Source organism: Mirounga angustirostris, unplaced genomic scaffold (genome assembly GCF_029215605.1).
Source record: "Mirounga angustirostris isolate CCGP_5_RB_7025 unplaced genomic scaffold, mMirAng1.0.hap1 SCAF_8, whole genome shotgun sequence".
NCBI lineage: Eukaryota > Metazoa > Chordata > Mammalia > Carnivora > Phocidae > Mirounga > Mirounga angustirostris.
In genome coordinates, this window is record NW_026991716.1 from 46,942,036 (window position 1) to 46,963,509 (window position 21,474).

The window sequence follows — 21,474 nt, forward strand, 5'->3', positions numbered from 1 at the left end:
ATGACTGTCTTATCTGGGATAATGGAAACTCTGAATACATTCTTTCAGATCACACCCAAACTATTCAAAATGTCCTGTTTGCATTAGGGTGTTGTAGCAGTCATAGCGTGGCCAGGAAAACAAGATCCAAGATTTAGTTGATGAAAGAGATTCAATACAGGATATTGGTTCCACAGGAGTATCAGAATAGTAGAGAGGCCAAACAGGTTATATTTCACTGTTTGCAACAAATATTTAATGATCATTTATTGTGCATGACACTGTGCTTAGGCACCCTTGGGAATATAAGAGTAAGTTGCAGTGTTGACCTAATAATTATTATAAAGATAAAAATATACTAAAGTTAATACAACTAAAGTTAATTTTTTGAAAAACTGGACTAATGATGAAGCAGGTTCATATCAAATTAGTTTCTTTATAATTATATATAGAATTAGATTTAATATAATATATTCTTGTTAAGTAGTTGTGAATTGTTTGTTTTACCTATTCATTAATTTTTAAATCTCTAGATTTTCATCTGAGCCATATAATTTTTTGGACATAATAGCTGTTCAGTTAATGTTTGGGAAATAAAAGACGTTGAAATGTAAGCTTTTATGAATCCTTATTATATTTACCTACAACTTCACCATCCATACACAGAGATCTTAATTACTTGATTTTAAGGTAGCAGGGTTCAATTTTGGAGTTTGAACTACATACGAATATGATTGGGGATCTGCTGGATGCAGATATGTCAGCTGCAGCAATGGATTACACTTTACATCCTATTTAAAAAAGGAAAATAGCAGAAAAACTTAACCTGCAGAAGTAGTATCAAGGATTTAGTCATCTGGGGCCATTTAGTGTAAGAACAATGGTCCCTAAGGGTATCACTGCAGAAACAGGATTGTGAAATAAATGATAATTTTAATGATGACCATGAAACATCAACAAAAATGTGACTGGTCTACATTATTTCCAGTTTAATAAGGCTGGATAATACGTTTTTGGGTTTTTTTGGGGGGGGGGTTAAGAGATGAACGCTTTTAAAAATGTAGTGATAAAAGGAACAATTTTTAATTAAATGGAGAGTTTGCCTATGCAGAGCATCTCATTTTTCCCACAAAGCCAGATATATGAAATACCATTATGACAATTTTGCCATTCACCTAACTCAACAAAGCAGCAAATTTGTATTGTAGCAAAAAGAAGAAATAGCACAGAAACATTCTTCAATGGTAGATCAGTGGTTTTGCCATGAAGGAGGAAAGAGACAAGCTGGCACTACAGAAATCTCTTCCAGAATGAACATTCTGCCAGTCTTGGGAAGAATGTCCTCCCATGTTGACAGAAGATTCTGTTCTTGTTTACTCCCAACAGCTGTTTCCTAGAGAGCAGGTGCCTGGGGGTATGGAGAGGTTATACAAGAGAAGATGCTAAATGAGACTGAGTGTCAATAGTCCGTTAGTCTCACCAATGGTCTCAGCTAGTTCTCCTCTCTATTCCAAGTCAGCTTGTAAGGTGCTATTTACACAGAGTAAGGGAACTTAAAAAGATATTAAGGTGATGGGCTCAAGAATACACAGACACTCCTACAGTGTCTGGCTCACCCTCACTAGAACCATTTTCAGTAGCCAAGGATCCTGGCAATGTCATTAACAGAGAACTTTATTTGAGATAGCGTATTAGATTTTTATTGCTGTGTAACAAATTACCACAAACTTAGTGGCTTAAAATAATACAAATTTATTATCTTTGGGTTGTGGGTTAAGAGTCAGACAGGCTTGGCTGGGTTTACTGCTGTAGGCTCTCAGGAAGAATCCACTTCTAAACTTCTAAATTCATGGAATTTATTTCTTTGTGGCTATAGAATGGAGGTCCATGTTTCCTCACTGGCTGTCAGCCAAGGTCCATTCTCGATTTATTCCACCTGCTTTCTTTCCATGTGGTCCCTTCCATCTTAAAAACAGTGGATACTTCAAGTCCATCTCACACCTTGAATCTCTCAGTCTTCCTCTTCTGCCAGAGCAGGAGAAAGCTCTCTTCTTTTAAGGGCTCATGTTATTATTTCGGCCCACCTTGATAATCTTAGATATTCTATCTTTGGGCCAATGGTCCCACATATCATACTGTATTTAATGAAATGCTATCTGACCATATTCATGGATTCCTGGGAATAGGGCAGCACATCTTTGGGAGGCCATTTTAGAAATTTTGCCAACCACAAATAGCTTTGGCATTTCAATATTTAAACATCCATAAAAGAAACAGAGATATTTAATTTTACTGTATGACAAAGAATATTATTTAAAGGTGTTTAAAAAAATTTTGTTTGTAATGAAGCAGGGGAAAGGGAGAGAGAAGAGGAGAAAGGAAGGAAAAAAATTTAAGAGAGCAAAAATCAAGTTCCTACTGAAAGAAAGGTAAGCAATATAAAATGTGTCCTGCCAGGATTCCAGATAAAAGACAGAATATAAAAATAAGACTCCTGTGGTGCCCAGTTTAAAAAGGGCAGATTGAACTTATGTTTATCTCTGTGTCCCCTACTCCACTGAAATTAAAGAAATTAATTTTCTAATTAATTTCTACTCATGAAATTAAAAGAATAAAAATAAATAAAAAGGGTATAAACCATTTGGCATAAACGGGGTAAACTAACAAAGACAAAGAAGGCAGGAGAGGAAAGAAGTATTGACAACAGAAGTCAATGAAGTTTTGGAAGATGGAAAACAGGTTCATGGAATTGACTTAGCCTAGCAGACAGAATTTAAATCCAGATGTCTCTAGAAGAGGATAAAGACCAGGGGAGGCCAATTCACTGTGTATTACTTAATTAAAAAGTAAAAAGAACTCCATTTCTACCCCCCCCAAAAGAAGTTAGTAGCTTTTTGAAAGTTGGTAGTACTTTCCTTAAAAAGTAAATGCCCAATATGGCCTCAGTTTGTTGAAACGCATGCAAACCCATTAAATTAACAATCATGAACCTCTCAGGAACATCCTTGGTGTTTTTCACTGAAAGGCCAGCGTCCCTGGGCTGATTCTGCTGTGTCAAGGTCTGTTCATTAGCTTGTCAATGGCTCTCCAGTAAGTTCAATGGAAGTCCCAAGAGACACTGATCAAGGTTGAAAGAAACAGAGCTGGCCAGAGGCCTGCACAAGGTTCCAGGGTTGTTTAGCATATTGTGCAATTCTTTGGACCTTGGGACACCTTGCTAATTTTCATTCAATCCCTTAGGACAAGGCATTTCTCATTCTGCATTCAGATATACTTAAGAAGCAGCTTTTCCTTATCTTCAGAAGACTTGCTTTTTGCCTTATGTTTGAAATCTCTCTTAAAATACTAAAGGGACAGAGAGAGATGGGGGAATAGAACACATCCCAACAGAAAAATCGATGCTATAATATACATGTTCGGTATTAAATCAGAAATATCTGAGTCAAAAGTGAAAACATGATGGCTATGATGGATGGTGGGCCATAACGATGATCTCTTCTCTGAAACTGTCTCGCCTCTTCATAATGGACTGATATCCCACACAGATAGGTGTGTATCTAAACTGGTGCTGGATTCACTCTCTTTGCTGGGCTTCCTCTGCTACACCTCCATTGCCTCTATTCTTTGACTCTTCTCTCCTTCTAGTTAAAGGCTAAATATTCACGGAGTCTCTCTCTTTTTTTTTTTTTTTATTCTTATGTTAATCCCCATACATTACATCATTAGTTTTAGATGAAGTGTTCCATGATTCATTGTTTGTGCCTAACACCCAGTGCTCCATGCAGAATGTGCCCTCCTCAATACCCACCACCAGGCTAACCCATCTTCCCACCCCTCTCCCCTCTAGAACACGGAGTCTCTTTTTATACGTAACACAAAATCAATTATTTGGGAATGAGGACCTATTAGAAAAGTTCAGTACTGTAAAATCTAAATAAAATTTAGCAGTGGATTGGCCCTTTTTCTCTCTAGTCAGCCATACATATAATATATTTATAAGAACTCAGTGGGATCTAAATGAAATTGGGCTAAAGGGAAAAGATATTTAAATATAAGGTAAGCTGCATTGGCACCATTTTTTTTCAGGCTCTTGGTTCTTATATTACCATGCATTATAGCATAATGACATAACATGGTACAGTTTGGTGGCTGGTAAAAATATCCAAGATTTAATAGATTCTGAGCAATTGTGTCACTAAGAGTTCTTTTTAATTATAAGATAACAATTCCTAAAGCCCTTCAAATCAACAAGATTGGGGGGAGAAAAAAACTGAGTTTTCTTTTCATATCTCCCATACATATTAATGTACTGTCAGGAAAAGGAACACCTATCTACATTGTAATTCAGGTAAAATATGATACAAAAACACTAGCTAAGCTTTCATTTGGATATATTGCTCTGTGTTTAAAAAGGCAATCAATGTATTAGTTAAATATGCCTAACTATGTGAAGGCGTCTCTTTTTGTTTTTACTCTTATTTTATAGCAAATCCCATATCCACTGAAGATGGTACATGGATGTAACTAATATCCCTTAAATATCAATTGTTTCTTTGTTAGTACCACCACAAATAAGATGAAAAAGCAGTAACATCAGAATAATCTGAAAGAATGTAAATGTCCTAAAATCTCATTGAATAATATATCTCAGAATCTAAATAATTTTACCTATTTCAGGGACCCAGTATCAATGTGCATGGGTTTGAGCTTATTTTCCAGTAGTGGTGATAAGTTTATAAGGAATATCTATGTTGCCCACCTTTAGCCCTCTATAACCAGCAGTGTTCATTTATGAGATGGTTGGTTTTATATATGTTTCTTAAACATTGTAACAAGTTCATCTTGTCTCGCAGTCTGGGCTATCATTTTTGGTTCTTTTGCATCTGCTAAAAATTGGAGCTAGGGACTTACAGTCTGGACCTTCTGAGAGATAACCTTAGATGAACTTGGGCTGGTCAACTGGCTAACACAATCTATAAAATTGAGAGTAATTTACACTTGCCTTCCCTTATTGTGTACTTCTCATGCTTCTCCATTTACTAAGCTCAGAAAAACATTCAGGTAAATTTAATTCTGAAATGTCTATTGAACAGAAATCTGGTGAAGGACTCCAAAATAAAAAATAAGCATTTATAGCCAGAACAACATAGCACAAAAGATGTTACAGATCTTACACAGGTCTATGCCATAAACATAGTTGGCAACAGGGATACTCCTGCCTCATACAATTTGACAAAGACATCTTCTTCAGGCTTTATAATCCTAAGCTAAATAAAACCCAATCAGAGTCATTGCATTACCCTAGTAAATTCCTAGTCATCCCTCCAAAATTTTCTTAAACATAAGTCCCTTCCCCAGTTGGGAAGAATTATTCTCATCCTCCTCAGTCCTCATTTTTTAGCTTGTAGCTCATTGGAATTGTGACATGTAGCGTTTCTGTCCCTTAAGGCAAAGACCATATCTGTTTCACCTTAGCAAAACCTACTACTTAAATTTATCACTTGAATAAAAGAATGAACAAACGAACTGAAAACAAACTGCTTTGGCAAAATTTCTTCCTATATGCTTTTCACTTTAAGGTACCAAAATATAACATCTTCAACCACCCAAGATATAGATTAGTCATGAAGAATATAGATTTAATAAAAAAATTTTAAAATTAATAATTTAAGTCTATAAGTGACTAAGTTTTTATTCTTATCTTAAGAAACAGGTTGTGTGATTCAATGGAAGTCAACTGACATTTGCAATATGCACCCAAGAAATCAGCCCTTGTTTAGATGTTCTTATAATTAGTACTTACCCATAGCCAGTGACTCCCTTTGACTGAGTTACCAGTAAGGCCCCAATAGTCATATTCAGAACATTCTCCAGTACTCCAGTCTGTTGAGCAGTGATAATCTGGTGAGCCAAATTCTGTAATTTGTTACTTGATAAATATGAAATCAGTCCAGGGCTCCTTATTGTTGGGGGATCACCAATTTCAATGACTATCACTTTTGAGATAGTTTCCGTAGTGGTTGGTGGTGGGACCCTATATGAGCTCATTTCCATCATGAGAGGTCTACGTTGACCAAATTTGTAATGACTGGCACAAGTCACAGTTGGGCAATTGAGCTTTCTCTTTGCTTTATTATCAGCAATGGCCTTTAAGGTTGCTTCATTGCCAGGCATCTCATGAATAAGTCTGATTTGGTCTTGGCTAACCAGCAAGAAGTCAGTTAGTTTTTCAAGGATGATGATTTCCCAGCCTTTTTCTAGGACTGAAAACATCACAGTGAGGGCCAAATGAATGGAGACCCCTGAGCGTATTTCAATGGGCTCCTGTCCTTGTAGGACAACATACAAGAGGTTATCCAAGATGCTGAAATAGTTAGAACCAATAGACTCATCTAGCAATGAGGAAGTCGATTGAACCAGAATGGGTGGAATGAAACTTTCCCCTATGAAAACATGGGGGCTCTGAAGTTCATGGTAGAATATAGCCAAAAGAAGCTTAGAGGTACTTTTGTTCCCCAATAGAAAAAAACGCAACACTTGGGGAGGCTGATCCACAAAGCAGACCTTGGTGATTTCTCTGGTGGGTAAAATTGAATAGAAAGTAGATACAGGCGCTGAAGTAGAACAGGGAGTGTTGGCATTTACACTACTAAAGGTGTCAACAAAACCACGAGTAACAGATACAACTGGATATAACTTCCTCATTGCCCAAGTGGCATCAGCATTGTCAAGAATTAAGATTGCTTGGTCAGTCTGTTTGCAGATGTAGCCTTGTATCAGGGCTCGGTATGTGCATTTCTGTTCTTCCCTAAATGTACCTATAAAATAAAAGAAAGTAAGTGATATATAAACCACAATCTCTCAAAGATGATTTGCAATCCATCGTTCTTATTATCATCTGTAACCTTATGAAACACTTATTGAACTTTTAAGTGTGCTAGATACTGAGTATGCAAAGAAGTCTGGGTAAAATGTGAAAGGATACATATATTAAATAATAGCTATTAATAACAAATGTACATGTTACAAAACTATTATTTAAAGATAATAATGGACTTTAGCTAAGTGAAAAAAGATTTAAATAAGTCAAATAATTAAGGAAAAGGAATAATCACTAAGGCCTCCATAATGGAAAAAGGATAGGGGAGAAGGAGGTAATAATATTCAAGTCAATGAAAAAGGAGGTACATTAAGCGGGTTGGAACAGAGAATTTATGGAGGTGTATTAAAATTGAAGAGATATACTGTGAAAGGATGTGAAAGAGTTTGGATGTCAGACTATATAATTTTCTCATTCTCTCTTTTCTCTAAACATGGAGAGTAAAAACAAAATACAAGAAGAAGAAAAGAAGAAAATAGCAATTTGGGGAGTATTGCCATTAAATAGAGCCCAAGTTGAGGATGATTGGGGCTAAACAAGAATTTAGAGAAACAGCATTATCCATTATTCCTACTATTCCTAATCCTCCTGTCTATGAACAATAAGTAGTTCTTGTTCTGAATCCACAGGGATATTTTAACTTCCAACAAACGGAATTCCATTGATTTAAAATTGATATTCACAAAAGTATCTTGTACTGTTTTCAAGATATTTTAACTTGCCTTTAAGTGAAAGGTCATCAAATTAGCCTCTGGATTGGAACCAAAAAATAAAATTACTACATTTGGGCATGATCTAGCCTCTTCCTATATCCTTCCTTCCATATGATATGCTTAGAAATCTGTGCCAACACTGTCTACAACATCAATAAATTTAATTACCAAAATCTTGCTTTGGGAGTGGACACATGGTTTACTTGTGCCTCAACTATAATAAGAACAATAGTCAAAATTATGAGGAAAATTATAAAATACTTCAAGGTGAATAATAATGAAATTCTAGCATGTCAAAATTTGTTAGATGCAGTGAAAACAGTGTTTTGAAGCAAAGTTATAATGTTAAGTGCTTATATTACAAAAGAAGAACTGTCTAAAAGTAATAACTTAAGGTTCTGCCTTACAAATTTAGAAAACAAGCAAAGCAAATCCATAGTAAATAGAAGAAAGGAAATAATAAATATAACAGCAGAAATCCATGAAATAGAAAAGAGATAAACAAAGAAACAAAAATAGAGAAAGTGAACAAAGCTAAAATATGATTCTTGGAAAATATCAATAAATTGTTTAACCCCTTCACTAGACTGATCAAGATAAAAAGAGCACAAATTATCAGTTTCAGAGATAAAAGGATTATATTACAGATCCTACAGACAAAAGTTAAGAGACTACTACAAACAACCTCATGCTAACAAATTCAACAATTTAGCTGAAATAGACAAATAGAAAACAGACATAGGATAAAACAGAAAATTCAAATTGTTCTAACTCTCTTAAAGAGATAGAATCACTAAATTGAATACTAAGTTATTAATTTAAATAGATATTTAATTATCAAACATAAAATAAGGGTTATTTTTACATAATATGTTTTCTCTCTATGGTCATATAATATGGAAACACTAATGTTAAATCAAGAATTGTTTTCAAAAGCATGGAACCAGTATGAAGGGAATTAATTCCATAATCTTAACGGACATGTGCTCTGAGATTCTGATACAAGTCTCTACTACAGATATATCCTTTTGAAATGAGATAGTTAGGTGGCCTTCTCGCATAAAAAAACCCTGACTCGGGCGCCTGGGTGACTCAGTTGGTTAAGCGACTGCCTTCGGCTCAGGTCATGATCCCAGGGTCCTGGGATCGAGTCCCACATCGGGCTCCCGGCTCAGCGGGAAGCCTGCTTCTCCCTCTCCCACTCCCCCTGCTTGTGTTCCTGCTCTCGCTGTCTCTGTCTCTGTCAAATAAATAAATAAAATCTTTAAAAATAAATAAATAAATAAATAAATAAATAAATAAATAAATAAATAAATAAATGAAACAAAAAACCCTGACTCACACTACTTCCCCTTTTCTAAACTTTACCTCTCACTCTCCTTCTTTTAACACATTTTTTTTCCAGCCATGTTGATGTCATGTTGATTAATTGTTCACATTCCATCCAGTTTTATAGATTTCTGATTTTGTTTCTCCTGCTTCTGATTCAGGAGATACAATGTCTTTTAAAGTGATCTGTAGGGGTGCCTGGGTGGCTCAGTGGTTAAGCATCTGCCTTCGGTTCAGGTCATGATCCCAGGGTCCTGGGATCGAGCCCTGCATCAAGCCCCGCATCGGGCTCCCTGCTCGGCAGGAAGCCTGGTTCTCCCTCTCCCACTCCCCCTGCTTGTGTTCCCTCTCTCACTGTGTCTCTCTCTGTCAAATAAATAAAATCTTAAAAATAAATAAATAAATAAATAATAAAGTGATCTCTATAGACTGCTACATTTTTGGAACTGTCCCTAAATAAAATAAGCACTCTCTTAGTTGATACGATTTTCAACCACTCTGCTATTAACTATATGTAGTTTGATAAATTACATAGAATTTGTAGGTATTGGTGCCCTTAAGGGGTTATTTTTCAAGGCCAGGGACCATATCTTCTATTTAAACTACCACACGGTTTAACACCCTACCTCAAACACAGTAGATACTTCTTAATATGTATTAGTTGATTGATGTGTAATGTCCTTTTCAAAACTCTTATTTTTTAAAATAATTTTTGAAAGATTTTATTTATTTATTTGACAAAGAGAGAGAGAGAGAGCAGATAAGCAGGGGGGAGCTGCAGAGGGAGAGGGAGAAGCAGGGCCCCTGACGTGGGACTCGATCCCAGGACCCTGGAATCATGACCTGAGCTGAAGGCAGATGCTTAACTGACTGAGCCACCCATGCACCCCTAAAATAATTTTTATCTATTCTTGCCAGGTATCTAGTTATAAGATTATTGTTCTATAGCTTGAATACATTTTAAATCAACTTCTGCACAGAATATACTACAAAAAGTTATTATGAGATTTGCCCCTGAATTGACTCTAATACATGATAAAGTTCAATACTTTGAGAAATCCATCTATTTTACGTGAAACCATAAGATTGAAATTATGGCTGATTATAAGAATTTTCTTATGTCCCTAAATCACATATTGATTTGTCTGTAAAAGGATTCTGTTGTGACAAAGCATTTTTTTCTTGACTAATTCATTAAATAAATACACATGTAGAAACATGAGTTTTTATTTATTTCTATTCCTGATGGCGGGTGCCTTCCAAAGCTAAAATAACAAAAGTAGATGATGTATAATGTGATTCAAATATTCTTTTAGAGTAATATGACATAGGAGCTATACTAGTAGAATGCACATCTTCAAAGTAGTCCAGTATAGTGTTCTTTTCATTCATTCATTTATTCTTATATGTGACTCCCTGAAACTAGTCCACCAAGAAAGCTGACCCCCAAGCCACTCTACCTGCAGGATCCAAAGCTCCCTATTTAGCAGTGACATTGGATGGAGCAGAATATGACTAACAAACGACGTTGGAGGCAGGATCTTAAAAGGAAGAATAGAATGAGGGAGGAAAGAAGAGTTTGTATAAGAAAGGGTCAGAGAAAGTTTGAATGAGCAAGTTCAAGAAAGGCACAACCTATGTTAACTGCCTGTGTTGCAAAGTATATGTATACCCTGGGGGGTCCAGGACTCAGGCCCATGACAAGCACAGGAATAAGGTGATAGAATAGAAGTCACTGTCAAATCTTCATAACCGGTCGGAATTTTTTATGAGTTAGATTATGAACCCTAGAACCAGGCAAGAAGTGCAATAAGCATTTACTGAATACCTTGTGCATGCTTAACCTGTTAACAGGAAGAAGATTTTGTTACTGTGTCACCTCTCTCTTCACTGTTAGGAGTGAGTTGCCTTTTTGTTATTATTAAGCACTATGAGGTGAGAAAGATTAAATGCCAGACACATACGGCTACTCACACATGCAGGAATTATTTGCTTATTTAAACTTAATTACCTTTCTTATTCAGAGTAACTAGTGCAATGCCAATGACACACATTGTCTCTATTCCTAATGTATGCCTTAACTGTGTTTTGAAGCTCTGTGTGTGAACATTTTACTATAAAAGGAACACTTGCTTTCTGATGTCTGAGACATTTGGTTGGAGACTTACCACTCTGACCTTCATGAAGTCAATAATTAGTATCTCCTAAGTCAAGTAAAAAAAAGTTTCATGAAATATTGGTTATTATAAAATATTATCCCCATGCCTTCCTCCCATACCCCCATAAAATGGAAGACATACCCATTTGATCCAATGTAAGTATAAAGAATATTTAAATTACTTCTTTGTTTCAGGTCTTCTTGACAAAATATAAAACAAACAAAACACCCTGCCTCCAAAATCATATGCCCTACAATTCTCGCTATCCTAGGAATAACACTGTAAAAAATCTGTAATAAATAACATACTCATTATATTTTCAGGCTGTCCCACTTATGAGTGTTTCTCTGGCCCACATGTCTCAGAAGTCAAAGCTGAAGTTTCTTTGGCAGTAGTATGAGAATGATGATTGGGATGTGATTGTTCCCACCTCTTTATAAAACAGATAAAACTGCGTACAAGTAACTGACTGGGAAAAGAAATTACATGGTGTATATGTCATTATAGTTAACTAGAAAGTCCTTCTTTGTAAACAAAGTTAAAACACAGAAAACCAAAACCAAAACCAAAATAATTCCACTAAACCAATATACAGTCATCTGATAGTTCAGGCTTACTTCTAGCAAGAATTTCTACCTTAGAGTTTTGACAATAAGGATTCTATACAAAGGAAGTGCTCTGTGGGAGCTGAAAAGTAGGTTCTTTTAAAATTAATACTTAATTTTATTGAAGGACTTTGGTCTGGCACTCAAGATGAGATTGTGAAAAGCAGCTAGAGCATAACTATGATAATTCAGAGCCTTATAACATGTACTAGGAAACAAAAGTCAGATTGTTTTGTTTAGACACTAGCTAAAATTCTGCAGATGAGAGAGAATCCATAAAAAGGGAGAGACTGGTGTTAGAGGAAGTGGATGAATAAGAGTAAACTCTTTGAGAGGCTAACGGAGAACAGGGTCCAGAGCTTTTAAAAATGGGTAGGATATGGTAGGTCAAAAGACTCCATGGGTCTCCTGGAGCAGGAAGGAGAACAGAAAGTGTTTGTGCAGCTTGAGGTGAGAGGCAGACTGAAGGCAGTCATCTGCTGGGACATGCTGAGGCAAAACAAGGGAATCAATTGGAAGTCAGGGGTGAGGATGTGTGTTGGGGGCTGGGATGCAGGGAGAGAGGATGGGTGGAATATTTATAGATGGAGAAAATAATGGGAAACTCTCATTTTGCAAGGGGAGTGAACCGAGTCATTTTGGATTTTAGTGCTTATACGATGTTGGGGAACCATTCTGTAAAAGTAAATACAAAACTATGAATTCAAAATGAGTATTAGTTAAAAATGAGAAAAAAAGTCACAACAGTTATAAATGTAAACCTCATAAATACCATAAACATGATAAAATCTAGGGGAAATTAATATTATTAACTTTTTCCTATTTTTTGTTGCACACTTTTGTGTTGCTTTTTTATATGACAACAATGTTGTAATATTTTCTTCAGGGGGATAGAAAAGTAATTCAGTCTTGCCTTTAACCTGGACGACTGACATTTATTTTCTATCACTGGTAGTTTAGAAAAGTTCCTTTTAGCTTCACAATTCATGATTGGTATCGTATAAATCTTCAGAACTATCAAATGTGGAAATTCCTTAAAAAGTTTTCCTCATGTATGAGGTGTAATATTTGAATAACTTTTTATAGAGTAACTTCTGGGGCATAGTCAACTCAAAAACCTACTTCTCCTCCACCTCTCACTTTCTTCTCATGCCTTAGGATACATTCATAACACATGAGACCTAGGGTCTGGCTCCTGTGTGTCACAGCATGGGTAAGGTGACATAAATGGCTAGTAGGAACTTTATATAGAAGTGATTTTTAACCACAGAAACCACACCCTCTTAAACCCATACCAAATGTGTGTCCAGTTCAACTCCCCCTTAGCTAGATCTTAAAAATCCTGTGTCTACTGTTACCTACCCCCACAGTGCTTATGATGAAGGAAAATTTAGAGCAAGAAGAGAGTGTTATCTTAAATTTTGGTTAAAATGTCTCCAATTTGCAAATTTTACAAAAACATAGGGCCATGTAAACACATTGCTGGCATTCCTTCTGGAATCTTGGAAGTGGCCCGTGTAAGTGAGGACCCTGAAACCTCAACTCCATCACCTTCACAATAAGTCAGCCTGGGTTGCAGAGAGCAGATGGGCAAATGCTTTGGGTATACCTAGTAAGATGTCATGGTAAGACAGGGTGGCTGGGTTCACTGAAGGTTAGGTTTTTGCCTGTGACTGAGATGATGGGGCAGAGGGTCACAGGTACTAAAGATATTTTCAAAGAACCAATTGTAATGAAGCATAGCACATCTCAGCTGCAAAAGGAGGGAAATGATGCAAGGGGTGTATATATATATATATATATATACATATATATATATATATTTTAAGTATATATTTTTTAAAAGGGCACATGGCTATAGATTTAATGTCACAAGGAAAGGGCTCTTGACTGAGTTGGAAAGACATGAGCCATGGTCTTCAAGTAGGATACTTGAGTTCATGATTTTGAAAGTTGGTGGTGATGACAATTTCAGTGCTATGACTGTGTCAGTGAGTAATAAGGTAGAATGGAGAAAAATCATACTTGAAAAAAAATAACAATAACAACTTTTATGGAAGACTTTCTCTGTACCAGGTATTCTAGAGAAGCCTTGAAGATGAGTTGAGCAGTAAGAGACTGAATATACAATATACAGACAATAGCCAGACCATATATGAAAAGAGAACTCTGAACCACAGTCTGCCGTGACTAGGCTGAGAAACCAGTCCATTATGAGCACAAGCAGTCCAGGAAAGTCACATTTCTATCTGCATCAACTAGTCCAGGATGACCACACAATAATCCTCAAAACAATCAGCCCCAAATAGCTGGCACCTGATTAAAAATGGTCAACTTCCCCAATTTCCTTCCCCATGTCCAGCTTAGGACCAAATGAAGAAAGCCACATACATGTCTAATCAATCACATGGGATGTCCCATTTCTAATGAGCCCACCTCCAGCTTTCCCATAACAACGACAGCTTCCAATCAGGGTATGCCTGAACTCTTTCCTTTTTTCCACCAGAAAGCTTTCTCACTCTCTCTGCCTTTGAGCCTCTGCCAAAAGCAAGTGATGGTGGCTAACTCACTTGCTATAGCCAACTCAGAATAAATAGCCTTTGCTTGTTCTTATTTGGGTAGTCTTTATTTCCAGAGCAGTCAAGGTTTCAGATGAATTATTTACCTGGAAAAGAGTGATGGCAGAGTTAGAATGGAGAAGGAAACCGTGAATTAGTTTCGATGGCTTTCAGGGAGTGAAAAGTAGTGCCTACTATGTCAACGTAAGACACATCAAGTAGAGAGAGCAGCGAGTGAGCCTAACGACATCAGCCTCAGAGAAGCAGGGGCTTTTACTTAAGGGATATGACATAGAGCATGTGAAGAACATCGAAACATGGAAGAACCTCAAGGTTTAAGGGTGTGACAATAGATAGGCTTGAGGTAAAAGGGTTCCAGAACACTATGAAAATAGACAGCAGTTTGCTGATTCTAATTTAAGAGTTCCACACAGCCTCAGGAGCAAGATTTGGAGAAAGAGAGTCAAAGGTTGGGTGAGCCCATGAATGACCAAGCAAGAGATGTGTATTCTGGAGATATAGATGGTGGACTTGTGGTGGTGATTGCAGCAAGCAGGAATGCTAAGCAAAATATGCTATACCCTTATACTCTCTAATGTGGTGTGGAAGCTGGACACTATCAGAGGAGTCCTATGGATTTCACAGCTTATCAGTGGGCGGGGGAGGGGCCTCTGGATACTGCTTAGATTGGTCTTAGGTGGCCAGATGGGGACCATCCCATGGTTGTTGCAACTGATATAAAATAGTTGCTCAGGAGAGCTTCAGGTATAAAAATATCTGACAGCAAGTCCACAGATTAATGGAAGTGGTATCTGGAAGGTGGACAGGATGGGATAGGGACTAGAATAGCAGAGGAAGACTTACTTTACTACAAAGATGCCCTCAAGCCATCAGATTGGTGGTCCTTCCTTCCTTCCTTCCCTATTTCTCTCCTTCCTTCTTTCTTCCTCCTTCCCTAACCTCCTCTACCTAAAACTTCCTCATGGCAAGTTTAATTATCCCTAGTTCATAGGTAGAAAAACTGATTCACAATTTTGACTCACACCATTACTTAGTAATAATAATGAGGAAAAGGGGGAAGAGAAAAGCAACATAATCCAAATAACTTCACTTTGGCTTGTATTTAGATGCAAGGTCAGCTGTGACGAGTAATACTGGCCGAGAAGTACCATGATCATCAGGAGTTGTCTCTACAAAGTCTACTGAAAGCAATTCAGGGAGAGGTTTTGGGTTATTTATCATTATTTGTCAAATCACATATTTGGTGAGAGTCCATTTGCTTTTTTATATTGCCACTTGGCCTTTTTAGTATTTTAGCATACAATCCCAGAAGTCTAAACACACAGCCACAAATTTAGCAAAGGCACCAATCTAAAGATTATCAGCAAGTAACATTGATTATTCAGTTTTATAGCCAAACTTGGAGTCCTGGTGCTCATAAATAAGAAATTTTATTTTCATTTATTTTATTTTATTTATTAGCACTGACTAAGAGACAGGGTGGTTTATCAATATCTTTCCATCCACTTTCCTATGTCATCTCCAGAGTAAAGCAATTCTAGTATTTTCATTTTGATGGGAGGCAAAAATCCAGCCCATGTAAGCAATGTATTAGGGTTCCAGAGCTGCTAAATAGGCATGGTTTTTGCTTGTGCAAGAGAATACACGCTGCTTAAGAGAGGGGTGTGCACACGGCCAACAGACATCATCGTTGACTGTCCTGGCCACAGCCGGCAGAAGCCCACGGTGACAGTCTAGTGTCCCTTCAAAATAGTGTTCCATCTTTTCTTCCTCGGGATTTCTTTCCCTCTTGCTTCTCTTGGTTGGGGAAGGTTTCGTTTTGCGTAATGATTATCTTTCTCACTTGTTTCTGTCTTTTCTTTTCCCCTTTCTCCAAATGGCCTTATCTGCCAGTCACGATTTTTGTGGTCTGCAATTCTGATCACTTTTAAATGAAACCCATGCTGGCTTTGGTAATCATAATGTCATTTACAATTTACCACTAAACACGTTTATTCAGTTAGTAGCACACTGGAGAAAGAGAACTCCATATGAACTCACCGTGAAAGGCCTAATCTGATTATTTCCTCATGAAAATCCAGGCAGGGGTGCTTGTAAGAGGGGCTGAGAGGAGAAGGGAAAAAAAAAAAAAAAACAAGGTCTGGCCACAGCTGACTTTCATAATCAATGTGAAGAGATAAGTGACACAGCCTGTCAGGGCCGGCCGCCCAGTCACCCCAGGGCATTCTTCTCAAACAGGCAAGAGTGGACAGGACTTCATACATGCTGAGTGACCAGTGAGTATTGGCTTGGCATCTGCTATTGCATTCAAGATGGACAAGCACAGTGATAAAGTCCAGAAGCTCTTCTCTAAGTGGGGGAAATGAGATTAAGCAGGTTGTATTTGTGTGTGCATGTGTGCATATGAACACTTGTTTTGTGTATACGTTAACGTCCTAGAATATCCTAGACACACAATATGCCCCATCCACCTTTCCCTCAACTGGAAACCACAGACCTAAAAGCCCAGAAAGGAAGTGAGTTAGGCATGTCTGGTGAAGGAGGAGAAAAAGGAGAAGGTATGTATGCGTGTGAGTGTGTGTATGTATACTCAGGTTGCTTCCAGGGTTCTAACAAATATTAACTTTGTGTCAATATTTGTCCTTCCTGTCATGAAATGAGGATTTTCCACCTCATTTCACATTTGAAAAGAAAATATGCCAAAGGGGTTGTCTTTGCTAGGGAAAAAAAATTAAAAGAAAAGGAAAAAAAAAAAAAAAGAAACAACTTCTATCCTTTATTTAGAAAAATGCGTCAGAAGGAGAGAAAAAAAGTATTTTTAAAATAAATGTTTTGACTCAAAGGCACATAGAATCCTTCCATCTTCCCCTTTCAACAAAAGGGAAAAATTTATATGTTTAAAATTGAATGAACTACATCAACATTAATGATTTTTTTCCTCGAGGTTAACATCACCATTTCCCTCAATAATTTTTTTAGCCATTTTGTGATAGATTTCCCAATTCATGGTACAGTAAAGTATAGGAGATTTTGACAAAAATGAAATATATAATCATTCTCTTATTTTCATGAAATGAAAAGAAATCATTTACAATTCTTTTCTGTCAAACAACATTTACACCTCATTATTTCTAATTTAACAAATATAAATGGCCACAGATCAAATAAAGTGTAGACAGGTTGAATTTATCCCCATTTATAGATGTTGTTGTAGACCCTCAGGCTATGAAGAGTGAGACTCCAAAATCTCAAAGCTGTGTTCCTAAATACACAAAGAGAGTAACTGAAATCTTGGAAAGAAATATTAAAGAAAACATTTTGGTCATACTAGAAATAATAGACAAAACTGTTCACTTCTTTAGAATGAAGAATTCTAGCTAAGAGGGTTTTTTTTGTAAATTTCAGAAATAATGATTGTGTGTTATATCTGTAAGGTAAATTGAGAATGATGGTCTTAGGCATCATAGATTCAGTATGGTTGACCGAAAACACAGGCTTGCTAACTTAGAGTCTAGAATTAGAGGTCTGTAAATTCTGTTGAGTGACCACAATATGGAAGTACTAGTCATTATAAAGGAGATAAGATAGATATGCTTATACATACACTCACATACACAGATGGCATTATAAGACAATGTAATTTGGGAAATTTAAAGTTCATTAAATTGAAAAATTAATGTATTCAAAGTTCAGCACTGGGAGCTTCAAAATTAAGGTATTTCCAGGTTGGCTTTCATAATTCGTTGGCCAGTGGTGCTTAGGAACGTAGTCTCCTCTGGCATCATTCTTTCTGAGAAAGACAGCACTCTTAGAGCTGGTGACTGGAGTGGTGCAGTGGCTTCCAATGCGTGGGAGTCATGAGGGGGTGGAAAAGAGAAGTCCCAAGTGTGGAGAGAGCGGTACCAGACTGAAGATACTGCACAGGAGCAGGAAGCTGCTAGATGAGAAGTACTCACCTGTTAAGGCATACGTAACGGGCAGATTGGATCTCAGGGGCTCTAGACTCTAGGATTTGCCACAATTTCATGAGCAATCCCACCAAAGTCCTTGAACTTGGGTCTATTTTCAATGGGAATACATTTCCAACTTAATCTGAGAAAAATGGAACATTATATAAAACCAACCACTCCATGAAGCAAGATATCTGTAAGGCCTTCTGTGAATGGTCTTTCTGTCTTTACTAAGTTCTCTTGATGAGTATTTCCAAATATTTGTTTCCTTTTTATAGAAGTGTTAACTTTGAGGGGAAAAAATGATCAGGAGATGAAAGTGATAAAATGACAATGAAGATGAGGGAAGAGTATCAGATATGTATCAAATAGACCCTTCTTCTGAATCTATTTTTGTTTCTTTTTTTTAATAAAGAAAACACCAATTTTTATTGATAAAGTCCATGTAAACAAATTCCAGGAGACCATTTTGTATTCTTTTACTATGTTGAACTGTCATCTAGATTTTGCTTAAAATAAGTGGCTTAGAAAATGTTTCTGTATTTTTGTTATTTTATTGCATTATGATTTGCCCTGCAAACACCAATGAGTATGGTCTCAATTATGACTTTTACTCTTTGACTACTACATTGAAAACAGCCAAAGCAAATGCAAGTTCAGGAGGTACAGCTTGGCAGGTAAGAGATCAGGTTTTCTAGCCAGAGAGATTTGCATTGCACTTTCTAGCTGCAAAACCATGGGCAGGTTACTTATCCTGTCTCTGACCCAGTTAACTCATTTGTAAAAAGGATTGAAAATAGCACCCAACCCACAAGCTGATGGACAGGATTAAATGAAGTGATGTATGCGCAGAGTCGGGAACAAACATGTGCTAATAAATGTAAGTTCTACATCAGCCATAATCAAAAGAGGAGCATTTTTTAAGGTACTTCCCACTTCCCTTTTGCCTTTTTTGGCATTACCCTCATCTCAAATTAATAACATCCGTCTTGTAGTTCGAAACGGCACTTGTAAGTGTTGCAAGCATTCATAATGAACAATGTTGAAAGAGACAAGGTACAGGTGAAGAAAATGCTACGATGGAGACATATTATCTACGATTTTAGAAAATATGTGCAAGAAAGAAATACACACTCACACACATATACATACATACATACACACACACACACACGTCTACAAGCAGGATGTGTATTTTTTCCACCAATTAAAAAATCAATAAAAACTTGCGAAATTCAAGATGGTTTCAACCCTTTCATCTAATCTTAACTTTCCCCTTCATTCCTTTGGTAATACTCTCCACCCCACTCCCCCTTTCTTTCCACCCTCGGATTTCCTTTTTGCTAGCAAACCTTGCCTGCCATCTTTGACCACAGCAATGTTCATGGGTTAGATTAAAGGCAGGGGCAGCCAACAGCCTTCTTTACAAACACAATCTGAGCACGCTCTTTCCCCAGAATGATAAACTTATCACCTCTCCAGCCCTCAGTGTGAAGCTGCAGCAGTAATTCTGTCGGACGCCAAAACTAAAATGAATGTGACTGTGCCGTGCCCAGCTCTGAGCCGTGGCTGTAATGAGATTTGAATGGGAAGCTCCGGACACAATAAATCTGCGCCATATGTGACCATTTCCTGTGTCAGTTCCTTTCTCATAACCAGTGGAGACTTTTTTTTTCCCTCTCGTGACCCCACACCATGACTCTGAAATCTTTCATGGCTGCTTATGGGCCTCGGGCTTTTTACAGCAGTTGTATAAATAAATGAATTTGACAGCAAACATCATAACAGTTAGCAGTAATGGGTGTCGCCACAAGTGTCTACTACTCGCTGGAGAAATGGCAGAGGAAACAGCTTGTTTTGTTACCTACACAAAAGTAGTTTCGTTTGACAAGCGGTGAAAGAATTAGTCAAATAAACTTGAAATCCACTAGGACTGTTTTTGCCAACTCTCCCCGCCAGTGACATGTTCCCAGCTCCTCAATGCCCATGACTCACAAGAGATAAATTTCCCTCTTTTATTCTGAGATAAAGATCCGGGCTGGGAATACAAAACCTTTGCCTGATATTTTATATTCATCTTCTTTGCAAGGCAAGAGTGGCACGTAGGGGAACTCAGGGCAAAGAGTCTCCAAAGGCACTTGTGGCAGAAAGGCCAAGGAAGGCAATCCCGGGGGAAGGGGGAGGTTGGTGGCAATGATGACCCACCCCACTGACGACCTGGGGAAAGCAAACTGAAGCTTATGAGGGCTCCCTTCTCTTTCACGTTGCCTTTATTCAAGAAAGGAAACTCTCCACACCAGGCAGTTGCTGAAAGAAAGGGAGTTAGCATTTTCCCTGGATCTCCACACTCCCAGCAACATAAGAGCTATTGTCTATATTGGGGGAATTTGTGGTCAATTTAGATAAGCACAAAAAAGCATGGATTCTGCTCAGTTACATGGATTGGTTGTTTATAAGTCCTTAACTTTTTCTGCTGCTCCTATTGCAATATCAGTAACAACCCCCTTATTCCTGCTGTGAAAAAGATGTTATAGCTCAGTGGTTATTCCCGTGGACTCTGGTCCAAATTGCCTAGATTCAAATCCTAGCTCTGATACTTACTCTCTGTGTGATTTTAAGCAAGTAACTTATCTTCACTGAGCCTCAGTTTCCACTTTTGCAAAGTGGGAAGAAAAATGGTACAATGTCAAGCTCGTAAGGTGGCTGTAAAATTAAGTGTATTCTAAAGGGCTCGAAACATAAACGATAAATGAAGACATTATGTTAAGTGAAATAAGTCAGTCTAAAAAAATAAATGATAGTACTTGAATGAGGTGTTTACAAGACTCAAACTCATAGAAGCAGAGAATAGAATGATGCTTGCCAGAGGCTGGAGGAGAAGGGGAAAAAAGGCTCAAAGAGTGGCTAGGACTTAATAAGTATTGTTGTTGTCATTATTGTTATTATTCCAAACAAAGAAACTTGGATAATAGTCTGTTTAAAAACACTAGAGCTCTTCTCTAGGATACCTTGATATTGGCAGCTGATCTGGGAAATAAAATTTAAAACCTGTGTGGGGAAACCATAATAGCACTTTCATTGAAGACAATTACATTTAATGACAAGATACAGGACATCATCAATAAAAATATCATCTGGACCTTGAAAATATTTTTTTAGCTGTAGGTTATTTTCACTCTTTTGAAAGTAGTATTCTTCGCATGGTCAAATAAATGTTGCCTCTGGAATCTTCTCATACTCAAAAGAAGTATCACTGTTTGGGGGAATAAAAGTTGAGACC

At 37.3% G+C, this 21,474-nt stretch overlaps 1 protein-coding gene across 1 annotated transcript in view; it reads right to left on the reverse strand.

Annotated features, from left to right (window-relative positions):
• Window positions 1–21,474, reverse strand: part of PKHD1 (PKHD1 ciliary IPT domain containing fibrocystin/polyductin) — a 453,232-nt gene that overhangs the window by 40,955 nt on the left and 390,803 nt on the right. The window contains exon 60 of the mRNA XM_064597023.1: window positions 5,783–6,797. Within this exon, the coding sequence (XP_064453093.1) occupies window positions 5,783–6,797 (1,015 nt within the window). The remainder of the gene's footprint in view (window positions 1–5,782; window positions 6,798–21,474) is intronic.